Source organism: Toxorhynchites rutilus, chromosome 2, assembly GCF_029784135.1.
Source record: "Toxorhynchites rutilus septentrionalis strain SRP chromosome 2, ASM2978413v1, whole genome shotgun sequence".
Lineage (NCBI taxonomy): Eukaryota > Metazoa > Arthropoda > Insecta > Diptera > Culicidae > Toxorhynchites > Toxorhynchites rutilus.
The window spans coordinates 16,562,836-16,578,806 of record NC_073745.1 but is presented as its reverse complement, the minus strand read 5'-3'; the positions used below and the strand labels follow the sequence as shown (position 1 = coordinate 16,578,806).

The 15,971-nt window shown below is 42.7% G+C and overlaps 1 protein-coding gene across 1 annotated transcript; it reads left to right on the top strand.

The window, feature by feature from the left end:
• The first annotated feature begins 1,213 nt into the window (after positions 1-1,213).
• On the top strand, positions 1,214-15,971 carry LOC129767973 (mucin-2). Its single transcript, XM_055769308.1, has 6 exons — positions 1,214-2,284; positions 4,718-4,812; positions 5,145-8,488; positions 8,552-8,722; positions 14,153-14,260; positions 14,333-15,971. Exons 1-6 carry the CDS (start codon positions 2,046-2,048, stop codon positions 14,480-14,482), a joined length of 4,107 nt encoding a protein of 1,368 aa, XP_055625283.1. The 5' UTR covers positions 1,214-2,045; the 3' UTR covers positions 14,483-15,971.

Below are 15,971 nucleotides of genomic sequence, written 5' to 3'. Positions count from 1 at the left end.
CATGTGTGGTCACGGCTGGAATACGTGGTTGAACAACGTTTTGGCAGAATGTTGACTATTACACCAGTCAGGCAGTTGGAAAATGTGAAAGCCATGAAACAAAAGAGCAAAAGCCCACCACTCACTGACAAATTTCGGGAAGACCTATAGAATTTCGGAACTCGCTTTCGCAGATAATCCACACCGTGATCATCCGCTTGTGATTATTCGAAATTCTACTGTAATATAAGAGGCCCAAAATGAAAGTGATGTAAGTGACATTTCTCTCGATCGATTTCTCCATCGACTCTCTCTTTTGGTCATAACTTAGCTCAAAAATATTCCCAGCTGTATTCGACAATTTGAAAGATAAATCAGAACTTCATTTATCGGATTCTATAGCAAACTCAAATTGGAACGTTTTGCAGTTGAATTATTTACTCAAGAAAAACTTGATGAAGAGAAATCGATCAAATCACTTAACCCCTTTCCTTCTAAGTCCCTCATATATCAGATGATCTTGAATTGCATTTCGCCATTTTTTTAAAATAAAAATTAAAAATGTGACCACACCTTAAGGGAAATTTCCCCCTCTTCTATCACTTTGTGACCAAGGCGTTGTATTATAGGTGGACCGCAATGTCAAAATTGCTGTTCGGCCATTGCTCGTGAAAAAACAAATTTGTTTACAAAACAAGTCGTATCTTTTGGTGACAAATGCATTCGTTGGCAAAATAGCTGCTCGCGCTTTATTGTTTATTGTAAAATGTACTTCTGTTTGGCTCCCATCGGCGGGGAAAATAGTACTATCAGCTTACGGCGATGGTGACAAACAATAACGCTGATTGTGGCTCCACTGATTTCGCTCAGGAAGGAGGAGAATGCTGTGCATATACCTGGAAGGAGATCCGGAAAGAGCTTGTAACGGTAATTGGCTAGAGCAAAAGGAGGTTGTGCACTATATTCCACGAATATATATATTTGCTTATTTTTTCCTTCAATGATTTTGCTTAGCGAGTTGACATTGAAATCATAACCGCACACCCAAACGAAAAGTAAATAATTCTGAAAGTTACGTCTCGCTACTCGTCTCACGTCATGTCCTGAAAGTGTCAAGAACGAAACACCTATAGTTCAGCATCTTGTTTGTGACTAATCAAAATATTTCCCTTTTCGATTCGCGCGCCCACCCTTCGTGCGACCCTGGCTTCTGATATTTCTTGCACAAAAATGAATAAAGCGAAGAGCAAGAAGAAGCAAACAAGGTTTTCGTCGAACCTCAGTGATCAGAGGAGGAAAAAGCTTATTGAAAATATATTCCGTATCGCAATAGTCAGAAGCGCGTTCAGTTTGGATGTGATTTTTAGTTATTCTCTTGAAGCAGGAAAATAAGCTGCTATTGGTGCTTATTCTAGGCCGAAAAGTGTGGAAAAGTGTAGCGTGTGAAGCTAGTTCCCGAAATAAGAAGAAAAGTGGTACTTTTGGGTTGAATTTTCAAACGTAAAGCAGAAATTTGCTTTGAAACCAAAGCCAGTCAGAGGCAGTTTTGGGCAAATAGGCAGATCGTTAGCATTTTCTCGTATTGTGGCTGGCTTCTGGATTGCCTTGAAGGGTCTGGCTGACGAGAATTTTCCTGTTTCCCAACGTAAATATACTTTGTAACAACGTCAGTGCCGAAAGGACGATCAAGTTTTCCACTGGTGTAAAAATTAGTTTGGTTAAGTGTTGAGACGTCGCGCAGAAAAGAATTAGAATTCCCTCCCACAGCTCGGCATAGTTGGCCATGGCCCGTTTCGTTTTATCATTCGGAAAAATCGTATGTTGTCATCAGAGGCCAAGAATTCGAAAAATAAGTTTAAGTTGAGAACTAATAAAGTACACAGAGGGAGAATTTAGTCCAGCAGACAATTTTAGCAGTTTAGCAGTAGCGTATTTTGTGTGCACAGTGAGGTAGAGGAGGGAAGGGAGCGAACATTTTGATTCTGTGGCTGGCGTCGTGGCTTCGAAACCTTGACTATTCGTGAGTGAAAATTGACTGAAGATCCGAGCGGTCGCTCCCCCCTGAAATGAGCACACCGGAAGGCGATAAAGCTGGTTCCGGAGGAGGTACAAAAATGCAGGGCACGGGTGCATCAGTGGTAGGATCACTGTCCGGATCCGGTAGTGGGGGTGGCAGTGGCGGAATAGGTGCTACCATTGGGACCGGATCGGGAACAGGTGCCACGGCATATCCCATCGATTTGGCATCGGCTTCCAAAGTTTTGGTTCGACCAACTGAGAAAACAAATATGCCAACAACTTACAGGTAATTTTCGTCTTCTTCGTTGTCTTCGTTGCGAACGTTTGGGAGTTATTCTCTTAGCGCTTGTAGTGGTGTCAGTGCAATGTCAGACTATTTTCGACGACGGTGGCTAGTGTTGCCAGGTGGCATTATTGATTGTTTGATTTTTGTTACGAAGTTTAATTTAGACCTCGTCTTCACCTCACTATAAATGACTTGAAAAACGTTGAAATTATTATTTCTAAGTCATTTGAACAAAATCACATTTTGTTTGTAGTTAAAAGTTGTTAGCTTTCTCGGCGAAACAAGGCTAAAGATGCTGAGATGCAGGTGGAGTAGTATATCAGTCAGATTTTAATCATTTTACCGAGATTGTCAAAGAAGCATGAGTTCAAGCATTGTCCTGGTACAAAAAAAAATCTTTCTCATTTGCAACGCCAGTTGCAAAGGGAATTTGTCGGTTTTCATAGATTAGCTTGAAAGAAAATAAGGCGGAATTTCTTCTCGATCTCACTGGACATAGAATATGGCTTTTTGTGTGAAGATCGGATTTGAAGGTGGCTATTGAAAGCAGGGCTCGGCAAAGTCATATCCAACTGAGATCGTCAGGGTACTACGGAGCCATCGGCCTTTGTATTCAATCGGATATGTTGTTTTGCTTCTTCCAGCAGTTCCTCTATCAACATAAACTAAAAATCATTCGGTTGCTTTCATTGCTATCTATTGTCTGTGTTCATTCTACCTTTTTTATTGTTTTTCATCGTCAGATAATTCAAGACATATTGAAATGAACCCCCTCTCAGACTGAATTCCTTTCTCTCTCTCATTTTGCAAATTATGAATGAGTTCACTGTGGGTAAACAATAAAGCCATCCATTAATGGTGTAACTACTTTTTCCATCAGAAGTTTTCGTTTCATTTTATATAAACATTTGAATATGTGTTTAGTTTTCGGAAAGTTTCACCCTTATTGGAATGAGTACAAATGAAAGTACCAAACGCGAGTTGCTTTTTTAATACTATGGCAAATAAACATCCATTTTATTAAGAGACGAATGAACTCTCAGAGTTTAAAGTCTCTTTAATTCAATACCGTTACCGATCCATTTTATTGATATTCACCACGTTCTCGAGTTTCTTCGTTTGTTCAGATATAACTGACGAAAACGAAAAAATAATGAGGTACACTGCACTGAGATTGAGTAACTGGAACGAAATAATATTGTACACTAGCTGACCCTGCAAACTTCGTCTCGCCCAAAATGTTTTTTTTTTGTTATAAATACTCAAACATTCACATTTTCTTACTAAGCGAACGTCCATGGTTTCAATCGCAGAACTATTCATTGGTTAATTTTGACCCTTTACAAATTCATTTTACTATAAATTTCCTAGTACTTTTACCAGAACTCGTCATTATAATATCAAATTATTTTCAGATTAGCATGTTTCGTTCAAGATTTTCTAATCATTTTCAAATAACTCGTTTCTCCCTTACATAGAATACATGTTTGATACAGAAAATATAATAAAATGATAACATCTGAATTAAATGATTTGTTCCTCGTGTTTTACCCTTACTCCTTTGTTGCTAAACCTGTTGGTCAAATTTTTTTATTCTTTCAGTAGACTGAAATCAACTGAAAAAAGATTAAACTCTATAATTCAACACGTTCGTTCCTTCTTTTCGATTTTCTTATTTCATCGGTAGCAGTAAAAGTCCAGGGTTTTTGCAAAAACTTGGGACATGGAAATAAAAACCTTTCTTGCCTTTCCCTTATTTTCCCAAGACAATTTAAAGTTATTTCGGGAGAAAAATGAAAAACTTGAGTTTGAAATTAAAATTATTGCCCAAACAAAAATTAAATTAATAAATGATCGAAGTTACTATACAACTTTTTTTTTATTTTCAAAGACTGTTGTGACATTCTATCCTTTTTGCATTGATTTTTGAATAGAATTATATTAAATGAAAAGTGTCATCTTTTCCAATTTGTCGAAAGATGTATCAATTTTATGCTAATGAACAAATGACTTCATCTCAGGCTAGCTTATTTACATCCAATAACACTGTCAATATATCATTCTGACAACACAGCGCTCCGAACGCATCGGTGTTGGTGCAATCGCGAAAAAAACAGCGCACACTGACACCCTCACATTTTCACATGTGTGAATATCGTGAGTGTTGATTCGCTACTTTATTGGGTTGTAGGGTATCGCGTTGAACAAGACGAAAAAGAAGCACAGCTAAAATATGATAAGCAAAAAGGTATTGGGACTGACTGCGTCGGGAGCAAGAAGAAGAAAACTGTCTTTGCTCATTTTTTTCGTTCGTTCGCGTTTTGCGCTTATCATGAGTTTATTTTTCTGCTTGTCGAGTATCATGTTTTGCTAATAGATTTTTTTTTCTCTTGTCTCTCTCTTTATTTCGATCAATTTTTATTATTCTCATAGAATCGGAAATTCGGCCGGCAATCAGATGCGTGTGGTGATTCCGAGCAATGCCGCTCCGCAGACGTTTTACAGACAAGCGATCAATTTGAAACAAGGTGAGTTTGGGTTGGTTGGTGCATTTTTTCTTTCTTTTTCTCTCTTCTCTACAGTCTTCGTTAGAGTGCTTCTTTGCCTTTCACTGACGTACTTGTGCGTGGCGAAGGGATTTCTTGTGCGTTCATTTCGAATCGAAAAAAAACATCTGATGAAGCAATTTGAAATATTCATTAGCTATGGGTTTTCGCTGGTTAACATAAGGTAACATATTGTGTGATATTGGGAGGGTTTGGTAGGCAATTTGAAAATTTGAATTTCAAAGTGCACTTTGCTGATGAGTGATTAGGTATGTAACAGTTTCGATCGATTTCTCATGCTTTTATTCTTACAGATACAACCAACCGCACCCAGATAACGGCCCTACCCGCACGAACGGTAACCCAGACATCCATCACCGTGTCTCGGCCACAGACCCCCACAACTTACCATGTACCGGCGCGTGTGCCAGCCACTGTGGCGAGCATTCAGGGCCCTCGGGCGACCATTACGGCCCCGATAAGGATTCCTACACCACCCATCAGTGTAGCCAATCTTAACACCTACGTCCGGCAGTCGGTTCCATCGCGAACATCCTCCCCTTCGACTACCATTATTTCCCAAGGGACAACCAATTGGATGCCAAACGTGCAGGTTCAGGTTCCGACCCAGCTGATACGGGCCAACAGTTTAACGCAAGCTCCTCGGGCCCGAGTTGTCGCCCAAACTATCCCGGCAAATCAGACGTCTAACAACGTGAACAATGCCACCATCACGGCCAACGTGGTTGCCCATCAGGCATCGACACCAACGAATCAGCAGAATGTGTCCATCGGAGGTGCGAATCAATCGCAAGCATTTGTAGCTACACTTGCGACGGCAGTTTTGCCACCTCAAAGGCAACTAACGTCGACACTGGTTTATACCAACAACAATTCCCAGCAGCCATATGCAACCGGAACGAATCCCCAGCGGTTAACGTTAGCCACTACACTTTCTCCTCAACGACCCACTGGTGTTCGGCCTATCCAACGCCTTCCGACATCGAATCTCGGAGTACGTGTTACGGCGGGTGGTATCAGCATTCGTACTCCTAGTATCCCGGTGCTTGCTCCCACTACGGTTCTAACTACAATTGCGCCCGGTACAGCAGGGAGCCAGGGTCGGACAGGAACAGGTTCAACCGCAAACATCTCCAACACAATCCCAGCTCGGATCATCCAGGTTCAGAACCCTCAGAGTGGTCAAGTCATAAGCGGAGGACGTCTTCCAACCAATCTGGTAAACATCCAACCACTGATTGTGAGCAACAATCGTTTCCCTCACAGCAATATACAGCCGAGCCTAACGATAGCCCAAGTTGGCAAACTTACGCCGGTGGCTGCCTCACCGGTATCGAACATTTCGAACACCTCGTCCAACAACCAGGATACCGCTTGCGGTACGACAACGCTGCAAACAGCCTCTGGACAGCAAATCGTCGTGAGTTCGAGTCAAGTCAGTGGAGCGCTCAATTCCAGTGGCGGATCCGGTTCAACGGCGACCATTATAACCGGTAATTTGATATCCAACCAATCCGGTGGTGGTGGAACACAATCTCAAGGTCAAATCACGCAAATTGTGAACGTGAATCCCGGTTCGGTGGGATCGGGGCTATCCGGTCAAACGCCACAGATCGTCACCGTGAGTCAGGGTCAAGTTATCAGCACCCAGCAGGCCATTTCCGTTTCCAATTCTGGTGGCGCGGGTTCAACGACGGTTATTCCTATCCCACTTGCAATCACCGGGAGAAATGCCAGCATACCGGTATCGGTGGCGACACTATCCGCGAACCAGAATCCAATAAATATTGTAACTGGAGGAAGTACCATCACGGGAATTGTGCGGACAACAACGAGTGGGGCAGGTGCCATGTCCACATCGGCGATGCCATCGATTTTACCAATTGCGAAAGTTACACCCCAACAGTTGAGTGGGTTAAGCACAATCGACAGTTCCCTCATCAGCTCGGCTTCGTATTCCGTTGCTGGAACAGGGGCATCTCTATACATTCAAACCAGACCCCAGCAACCGAGTACAATCGTGACGACCGTTGCAAGCTCCGGGAAATCCAGTACACTGAATGTAGTGTCTGGAAACGCTTCCGGAACGATTGGCAATACGGGTACAACATTCCTCCCGACTTCCACATTTTATTACGAGCGTGTGACACCTTCCCCTGCATCTTCTTCGCAGTCCGCTACGACTTCGGCTCCTGGTGGTGCTATTGGACTGATTCAGAGTGTATCGGCGCTAACTTCCACCACAATCACTACAACGAGCTCTCTCAGTGGACCCGTGTTCTCAATCTCTTCAAGCGCTCTGAACAGTGCAACGATATCGACGGGTAGCTCAGGAACAGTCACAGGACCGATCGTGGCGGGCTTATCCAGCAGTCAGCTAAGTTCGGCCAACGTTATAACAACAACCGTTTCTTCATTGCCATATGCACCGGCGGCTGGCTCATTCGCCATTGTACAAACTTCCGGACGGAATATTTCCGGTCCCATCCATGGAATTGTATCATCATCGAGTGCTGTTGGCACTGCGCATTCCGTTCAATGCCAGCAGCAGTCGCATCCCCAACAACAGCAGCAGACCAATCAACTGCAACAATCCAGCACACAGATTCAATCTGTACCGGTTCGGTTCCACCCGCAACTGCTCGTGGACGGAGGTCAGACCCAGCAAATCATTATGACCGGGGCATCCGCTTTGGGCACCGGTCAGCAGTCTCAGTCTGCTCATATGCTAATACCAGTCAATCCAGCGGGTAAACTCGAATCACCCCAATCCAGCATCCTTCGCAAGCGTGGTTTGGAGGGGTCTCCAATCAAAATGGGCAAAGATCTCACCCAAACGTTGATTGCAATGGGCAAAGAGCGCGCCCGTGAAATCGAGCAGCATCGAGAACAGCGGGAAAGGGAACGGGAGCTATCACCCCCGCCATCTCGACCACCGTCCACCGATGGATCGACGACGGTTAGTGCCACGTCCAGTCCCGGAATCGATCAGCAGGAACATGAGGAAATAAAAGCAATGGCTTTCGCGAATCGGAACGCTAACAGTGACCTACCCTTCAAGCCGGTTATTGAGGAAATTTTCCATCGCAACCAGCCGAATCAATTAGCGAGCGAACCAACTCCACCACCGCCACCCCTACAGGGACTATCCACCGCTTTCCACAATTCTTCAGCCTCTCAGCACCAAAATTCCACCGCGGCGACCAGCAACAACGGAAACTACGAGCAATCGCCCCGGAAGAAACCCCGCAAGCAAAACGTTGCCGAAGGACTCAAATCGGTGGCGAATAGTTTGCAGTTCTACGCAAACAACGAACTGGACAACAGTTATCGGATGGATATATCCGGTCCCCCAAGCCAAGCAGCGCTCGATGGGGACTACGTGCCGCCTCTACCGCCACAACAACAGCAACAGCAACCCCAGCAGCCACAGCATTCGAAGCATCGGAACAGTAGCAACGCGGCGGCATCGGTGATTAATAATAACAGCATTGCCAATAACGTTGCAGTGGCGACCAACAGTGTTAAAGTGGACGGTGGAGGTGCCCAGAGCTCGGCGAGCTGCGGAAAGGATGGAGCTGCCACACCGAAAGATGTTGCGCTGGTGCGGAAGGCCCGGAATGCTAGTTTACTGGAGGTTTGCGTTTTTGTTTGTCAATTTGATGATTGTTTCCTCATTTGACATTCTTGTCAATTCTAGACATACAAGCAGAGCTGGAAGGCAGCGAACAATCACTTCCATCGCTACACTGATGTCAAGCAACGCGAGGAGCGGCGTCCGACAATTGTAGATATCGCCAATCAGTCACACGTGCTCCAGAAAGTCAACGGTTGGAAAATCTATCATCTCAGTGCGCAGATTGAAGATTTGGTGAGTCTATGCAAGGGATGCTCAAGTGCAGTATTAGAACATCACACTACAACTTTATCATTTTTTTGTTGTTGCTTATACTCGCCGCTCCATGTTTTGGAACATGCGCTAGTTGGCTGTTATCCTTATCAGTCCAATTAGTCTATCAGTGTAACCATTTTGATGTTGTTCTGGAGTTTACTAACGGTCCGCTCATTGTTCGTACTTTCTATTTGAAAAAAAAAAGGAAATGTCCTAATAGAAGTGATTATTTTGTTCGACTTAATATCATGTCTGTCGAGCATTCTTTCTCCAAACAGTTAGTGGTTTAAATATTATTTGTCCAATGTGTTCTTGAGTTACTTCGGGTTCAACAGGGGATTGCTAGATTTACTTGTTTTATAACGACAATACCACATAATTTTATTGAGTTTCTAGAGCAAATAAGGCCAGGTTAAAATGGAGTATATGAGGTAAAATATAATAAATATCTTATCAGACTAGTTTCATAAACTCTAGTTTTGGAAGGATGCAGCACGCGCAAGGAGCGATTCGACAAAATGTGGGACGATTCAGACTGAAACGAAGGCAGCATACAAATCTCTTCCGGGAGAAAAGTGCTGCTTGGATGAGAAAGAGTGTGCGGAAATGGAGATGTTTTATCGTTCTTAAGAATCGCGGAGGTTCTTCAAGAAACTAAACGTCATGCTCGAATGCTTTGTGCCGAAATGTCAAGGAAGAAGGTGCGTCGTCTATAGGCGACATCCGCATCCACTTCGACGGAGCACACGAACGCGAGGTAAACGAAAGGTGGAGGCAGCACTACGATGAACATCTGAACAGCGTGCAGACAGGAAACCAAGACGGCGTTGATGAGGACTACACCGATGCAGTGAACAACGAGAAAAGTACCAGCTCTTAGGATGGAAGAAGTTAAAAAAGTCACTCATCAGCTCAAGGATCACAAAGCAGCTGATGGAGGTGGAGCTCTTCAAGTGAGGTCCGGAAAAACTTGTAGAGTGTATGTACCGGTCAGGATATTGGACATGAAACAGCTACCGGATGAGCGGGGTGACCTGCACCATCTATAAAAAATGTGACAGTTCTCACAATCCAGAACTACCGTGTAAACACGATCCTGAATGGTGCTTATAAAATTCAATCCCATATCCTTTTTCGCCGTCTATCGCCAATAGTAAACAGATTTTTGGGAAGTTACCAGGCCGGATTCATGTTTGGTTATTCAACGACGAACCAAATTTTTACACTGCGGCAGATCCTCCAAATGTGCCGCAAGTATCAGGTTCCTGGACATCAAATCTTCGCCGATTTCAAGGCTGCAATCGACCGACGACAGCTATGAAGAAACATGGACGAACACGGCTTTTCCCCAAAGCTGACAAGACTGATTCAGGCAACGATGAACGGTGTGCGGATGCGTGGCGCTGGAAGGTGTTATGCAGAGAACGGGCTTCAACATGCAGGCCATTGTTTCCGAAGAACACATGTGACGATAGCGGACTTGCATACCCGAGTGAAACACGAAACTGGGCTGATTGGGCTCGGAATCAATGCGTTTAAGACTAAATACATGCTAGCAGGAGGATCTGATCGTAACAAAATCCTTTTTGGTAGTAATGTTGTGATCGACGGCGCCCGATACAGCCGAATCCAAATGCCATCCCGTTACCGACCTCATTATAACCAGTGTCTACCAGTAGTTCTGCCCAGAGATCGAAATGCTCGCCGATTTGAGACGAAAAACATCCGTTTTCACCCACAGGGAAAAATAGCTGAGAATATAGGAGGCGAGAGAATGTTATACGCTCACTTCGATTCTCGCGAGAAACGCAAACCCGATTTTTATTTTTCGGTGAGTTATGATTGCCGAAAAATTGTTTCGTTTTCAGTGACTCCTTGATGCCGATAATGGTTTTTCACTTCTTCAGTACAGCTGAAAACATTGCATGAAAATATGCGGCAATATTGGGTTTCATCGTGAAGTGAACATGAGATGGATTAATATTTGTACAATTCAGACGCTGTCCAAATGCAGATCGTTTGGACGCTGTCCTAACATATTAACGTTGGTAAAGTTAGCTATGATTTTTCGCTCCATATTTTCAGTACCAAATGAGAGACGAAAAACCATTCTCGTTGAACTTCCGAGAACGATATTTTCCACATCTCTTTCTCTCTGAAAAATAATTTTCGGTGAAAACGAAGAGACGAAAATATCAACAATACACGGTTCATCGAAAACTAGATTGATTGAATATTTATCGTGCATCCGAGCGAGGATTTCGATCTCTGGTTCTGCCACATAAATCACCAGTTTTTCCTGTCCCTCAGTTGAGCTGCAAACGCGTGCGAGCCCTATGTTCGCTAGAAGCCTTAAAAAGGTTCTAAAAGCCACGAAAACCCGGAAACAGCTCATCTAAGCGAGCCATTCCCGCTTTAACCATCTTTGCCCAGTCCTGATGGTAGAATGATGGTCCTACGAACGATACACAAGAAAATTCGAACCGGTCTTATCGCCGTAACCCAGACGACGAGATGTACAATTGTCGATCTCTCAATTTTGATTTTGGACATCGTAGCAGGTTATATCAACTACCAGATCTACGGCATCACAAATGAGCTGGATACAACTTTCATTGTGTTTGGCAATATTCAGAAGCATGTGGTTGGTAGCTAATCAACCCACGAATATGTAAATTGAGGTTTGAGGACCGATTCTTCAACATCACCGAAATAAACGTGCACAGCTTCACCCAGCTTGCAAGTTCCTTGCGAGTGACAAAGATGAATTCTACGCGCAGCTGGAACGCGAATATGACTACTGTCCAAATTTTACATCAAGATCATAGTCGGAGATTTGAATGCTCAGAATGATAGCAGGGAACAGCAGATAGCAGATCTGACCTGAAACTGCATGCATTTGCTCGAAGTAGCGCTACCGAAAGGGAACGAATTAACGAGGCTCTTCTCGAAGACTGTAGGAGCACGAGCTACCGGAGGAGTGGAAAGATTGGGTTATTTACTCTATTTATGCAATTACCGACCTGTATACCGCCTACAAAGAGCTTTCCCAAATCATCTTTCATCGTCTATCGCCAGTAACGAACAGTTTCGTGGAAGTTATCTGGCCTGATTCTTCGAAGGTCGGTCTACTACTGCCAAATCTTTTCCTTTTGTCAGATCCTTCAGAAATATCGTGAATACAGAATTTCAATAACACGAAAACGGGTAAGGAGAATCATGAGCGAAAACGATTTCCTCAGAAAGCTGGCCAGACACTTTACTTCTTTTTTTCGAAGAATGTCGGGAGTGAGAATTGAACTCGTGACCTTTGGCGTGAGAGGTATGAATGTTACCACTACGCCAGATCGCCTACACAAACAACAATGGATAGAATATAATGCTGTGTGCGAATGTTGAGTGGATTACCTGGTTCATTCGAGTCCCGCAGATGGCTTTGTTGAGCTAATGATGGTCTCTCTTGTCTGCTATGCAACATTGCGCTAGAGGGTATTAAGAGACGAGCGGTGTTTAATTTGCGTGACAAGAGATTCAACAGATCCAGTCAATTCATCTGCTTTGCTGATGACGTAGGCAGAACATTCGAGATGGTAGAAAGATATTATGAGTTGGGCTGAGAATGAATGCGTCTGAAACCAAATACATGCAGACTTCCGGATTCGAGCACGACAGGGATCGATTAGGCAGTAGTATAGTGATCAATGGCGATGAGATAGTGAGATACCAGCCGCGAGATCCAGAGACGCATTATCAATGAAGGTCTTCACAAACACATGAGGTCAAAACAGACTTAGCAATCATGCGAAATGTTCCCTGTACAAAACGCTCATAAGTGCGGTTCTCTACGGGAATGAAACGTGGACAACATTCGAGGAGGATCTGCGAACACTCGGAGTCTTCGGTGGTGTACAGGAGGATGACGTGAGTAGGCAAAGCACCACGAGCTGACGTAACTCACCGGTGAATCCAGAAAGTGATCAAAGGTGGAAGTCTACTCTGGGCAGGACATGTTGCAAGAAGGTCGGTCGACTATCCTGCAAAAATGGGCCATTGATTCATTGCTAAGAGGCTTAGCGTGAATACAACCTTGTCTCATGTGATAAAGAAGAAGCATATAACGAAGCAAAGGGGTTAGCCATAAAAGTGGTTCGAATCCCAAGATGTCAATCCGGAATCTTGCTAGAAAATGCAAAGCGTCAGTCTATTTACTCAAAAACTATTAACAATATGGACTACATGTTTACAAAGTGCAGAAGGTACCAATCCAGAATGAGAAGCAAAAGGCCACTGAAAATACCCGTGCCCGAAAATTCTACATGCAGTTGCTCGCCAAATCGTGTTGCATCGTGATGGATGACGAAATCTACGTCAAGGCCAACCGAAGTTCCGAAGCATATTCGAAAGAAGAAAATGTTGATCTGACAGACAACACGCGGATGTGAAAAATTAACGCTCGCTCCGTTTTTTTTGGATTCATATACAGAGAAATATGATCGTGTAAAACTAAAAAACACCTCATTATTCAGAGTAAACTTTTATTTTTTATTTTTCAACATAGTCTCCTTTTCGGTATATGGACTTCGCCCAATGCTACTCTAGTTTGTTGATTCCTTCCGAGTAATAGGATTTGTCTAAGCTTGTAAAATAGTTTCTATAATCATCTCGTTGGTTAAGTATGGAAAAGGGGGATTGAAGCGAGTTGGTCCCTTATTTACATCAATTTTGCGACCGCAACTGCTAAGGCGTGAGCTGGTGCGCTTCAAACGAATACTAAACACAAAGAAACAGACCGGTCTGTTTGAAACTTGATGTGCGTTCTTCCAAGAGATACTACTAAGTAAACGTAACCTCGACACGCGCCAGTAGTGCCATCTCTCTGACCTTGCACGGACTTTTCAGATGACTCTAGTATACAATTAAGAGTGTTTGCAGAAGTGTCTGTTGTAAGTAGCACCAATGTTTAACTTTATTTTGGCCTGATCTAGCATCCTGCCACTACACTCGAAACGTATTGAAGACGGTGAATTTTGTGCCAAAAAAGATGAGCACACTTAATTCTCCGAAGCTTCGTCATAGTGAACACGAGTGGAAGTTGAAGAAAATTTGTATGGATACCACTGAAAATGGAAAATACTGCATTGTATAAAATTGATGGGAATGAGAATCCGATAGAAGGTGTAATTTTGGAAAGCAATTATATTTTAAGTGTTATCTTTTGCATGAGTAAAAATGAAAACATTCTCTCGGATCAAAACAAGATTTAAAATCTCGCTTTGTAAAGACATCTAACGAGTTGAGATGTAGAATTGTTTTGTTTGTTTTTTTTTTGTATTCATTGAATTATATAATTGCAGAAGGACAGTTCAGTTTCAGAACATGTAATGCATAATTTAATTACTTCATTTCCAGTGCGAATTAGAATCTCAAGCATACGACAAACTGGATCAAATGCTAAAAACCATGGAAGCAACACCGAAGCCCTCGGCTGAAATTGAACGCATCAATGAGCTGCTGAAGGTAATTGTATAACAGGACAATATCACCCAATCAACACTATTTTATCCAATCCTCAACACTCCACACCCACAGGGTAACATGCAGCGCAGCAAGATTATCATCGATGGCATCAACGAGGCGCGGACGCAAATCATGAAGATTTTCGACCACAAAACCCACGTCTCGGACATCATTCAGCGATGTGCTTCGAAACGGAACTTCAAGAAGCGGGAGAAAACATAAGAAAGGAGGGTTGCCGTTGCTCTCGAGGAGCAGTGAAAAAAATCCGTACTTGTACATACTTTTCCTTTACACGTTCTACGTTCGCTTGGTGTTATTCCCTAGGCTTCCCTGGTGTAGAAATAATAATTGTGAGAAAGTAATTTTTAACACGTAACAAATCGGATAGTCCGTCGGATTTAATTGTAAGATAAGAGGTTAAAGCTGCATCAGATGTAGTGTTATAGTTGAAGGAAAACTAGAAACATTTCCTGCGTTGATTCCGACTGTTTACAAAAACAAATTGTGGTGTTTGATAGAGAGAACAGTCGGCGTCCAAAGTAGCTGGTGTAAATTCTCCCTGATATAGGTACAGATTCACCGATTTGTAAAGTAGAAATACGAAATCCAATTAGCAGAAGAAGTATCAGAGTATCAGAGTATCAGAGCGGATGTGAGCAATACCCCCTTCGATTATCGATTTCATTTGCTAGGAAACTAAAATGTGACAATTTTCGACTTGAAGCAATTAAGTGTTAGCCCTTACAGAGTTTTTACTAGTATTAAGTGCAATAACAAGTTTTATTGGTAGTTGGAAGAAGTATGAAGAAAAACTTAAGAAAACCGAAAAAAGTAAGCCCTGCTGTGAAAGTCGAAAATTTGATCAACAAGCTTCTCTGTTCTTGTATAGTAACAAGGCAGCGCGTGATGTCGCTACCGGGAAGAATATTTTTTGCTATTCGTTTTTTTAATAATAATGTACAGATTTTATACTTATACAAGGTGCGTTCCAAAATAATTGAGAATTTTCCACGATTGCACATTCTAGTGACATTCTCGATTGGTTGCCGATCGAACGGGAAGCTATATTTATCCCAATTCTACTTTTCGATCTACTTGATAAAATTCCATTTTGTATTCCGTTTGAGTTGTTTTTGCATTTCGAAATTTAAACTCGAACGAAATAACGGTTTCGAAGGAAATACCAATCCGGCGGAATGCAGAATCGGGGTGTACATAGTCCCTTGATTTATAGGGTAGAAGTAAACATTATAACCACAATCCTTTATCGTATCTAGAGTATGCGATTTTGCGAAAATCTCGTGCGTACTTTGGAACGCACCTTGACCTGTAATATGGTGTCATAAATGGTTGAATCATTAGCAACTAAGCAACAGAGTAATTGAATTTCAAAGTTTGATTATGTTATTTCGTTGAGCGTTTTCATTTCTTGGTAAATGATCTGGAAGAGATTTATTTTGTGCGATCTTTAGCAACTGTAGCATGTAAGCGAGTAAATCATTATTTTGGAGGATACTATGAGATAGAAGTGTAGAATCAAATTGGAACATCGGAAAGTTGGTTCGTGGCAATCAACGAAGTGACCATACATATATGACTGAAAGAACATTCAGTAATGCGGGAGAACAGCGGAAATATTTCAATTTGATAACGAAGCGAATATTGTGTGTTACTGAGTAGCAGTTATTTAAAAAAATCACAATGATTATAA

What these genes read in the sequence shown, in the direction of transcription:
- LOC129767973 (XM_055769308.1), top strand. Translation starts at nt 2,046, where the DNA reads ATGAGCACACCGGAAGGCGATAAAGCTGGTTCCGGAGGAGGTACAAAA. An exon ending in AGCGATCAATTTGAAACAAG is followed by an intron (nt 4,813 to 5,144) that starts GTGAGTTTGGGT and finishes TTATTCTTACAG; the next exon opens with ATACAACCAACCGCACCCAG. An exon ending in GGAATGCTAGTTTACTGGAG is followed by an intron (nt 8,489 to 8,551) that starts GTTTGCGTTTTT and finishes TGTCAATTCTAG; the next exon opens with ACATACAAGCAGAGCTGGAA.